We start from the raw sequence: 778 nt of genomic DNA on the forward strand, positions 1-778 counted from the left end.
CGGGGGGCGCCGCCGCCTCGTCCACCACGGCGCCCGCGCCGCGCTCCTCGCGGCCCACGGAGAAGGCGTTCACGGTGCCCATCACGGATGTGACGGAGAACGCCCTCAAGGACCTGGATGACGTCATGAAGACCACCAAGATCATCATTGGCTGCTTCGTGGCCATCACCTTCATGGCGGCGGTCATGCTGGTGGCATTCTACAAGCTCCGGAAGCAGCACCAACTCCACAAGCACCACGGGCCCACGCGCACCGTGGAGATCATCAACGTGGAGGACGAACTGCCCGCCGCCTCGGCCGTGTCCGTGGCCGCCGCCGCCGCCGTGGCGGGCGGGGGCGGCGTGGGCGGGGACAGCCACCTGGCCCTGCCCGCCCTGGAGCGCGACCACCTCAATCATCACCACTACGTGGCGGCCGCCTTCAAGGCGCATTACAGCAGCAACCCCGGGGGCGGGGGCTGCGGGGGCAAGGGGCCGCCGGGCCTCAACTCCATCCACGAACCCTTGCTGTTCAAGAGCGGCTCCAAGGAGAACGTGCAAGAAACACAGATCTGAAGCCGGCCGCGGGGGGCGCTGCGCTCCGCCAGGGCGCAGGGGCCGGATGCGCCACAGCTCCTGGGCCCCGCCCGCCCGGACTGCGGGACAGGTGGGGCAAGGCCTGCTGGGAGCCCCAGCTGCTCCTAGACGCCACCCAGCGGCCGGGCGGCGAGGACGCAGCCGCCTCCGGGAAGGGGTTCCCTGGGAGGCCTTCCACCGCTGCGCGCGCCCCTGGCCGCCAA

General features: G+C 71.5%; 1 protein-coding gene across 1 annotated transcript in view; it reads left to right on the plus strand.

The window, feature by feature from the left end:
- LRRC4B (leucine rich repeat containing 4B) overlaps window positions 1-554 on the plus strand; it is a 41,873-nt gene extending 41,319 nt beyond the window's left edge. The window contains exon 3 of the mRNA XM_007957640.2: window positions 3-554. Coding sequence (XP_007955831.1) covers window positions 3-554 — 552 coding nt within the window. The remainder of the gene's footprint in view (window positions 1-2) is intronic.
- Window positions 555-778: the final 224 nt, after the last annotated feature.

The sequence above is a fragment of the Orycteropus afer genome, unplaced genomic scaffold (genome assembly GCF_000298275.1).
Source record: "Orycteropus afer afer isolate SDZICR_OR568_19922 unplaced genomic scaffold, OryAfe1.0 scaffold00766, whole genome shotgun sequence".
Classification (NCBI taxonomy): domain Eukaryota; kingdom Metazoa; phylum Chordata; class Mammalia; order Tubulidentata; family Orycteropodidae; genus Orycteropus; species Orycteropus afer.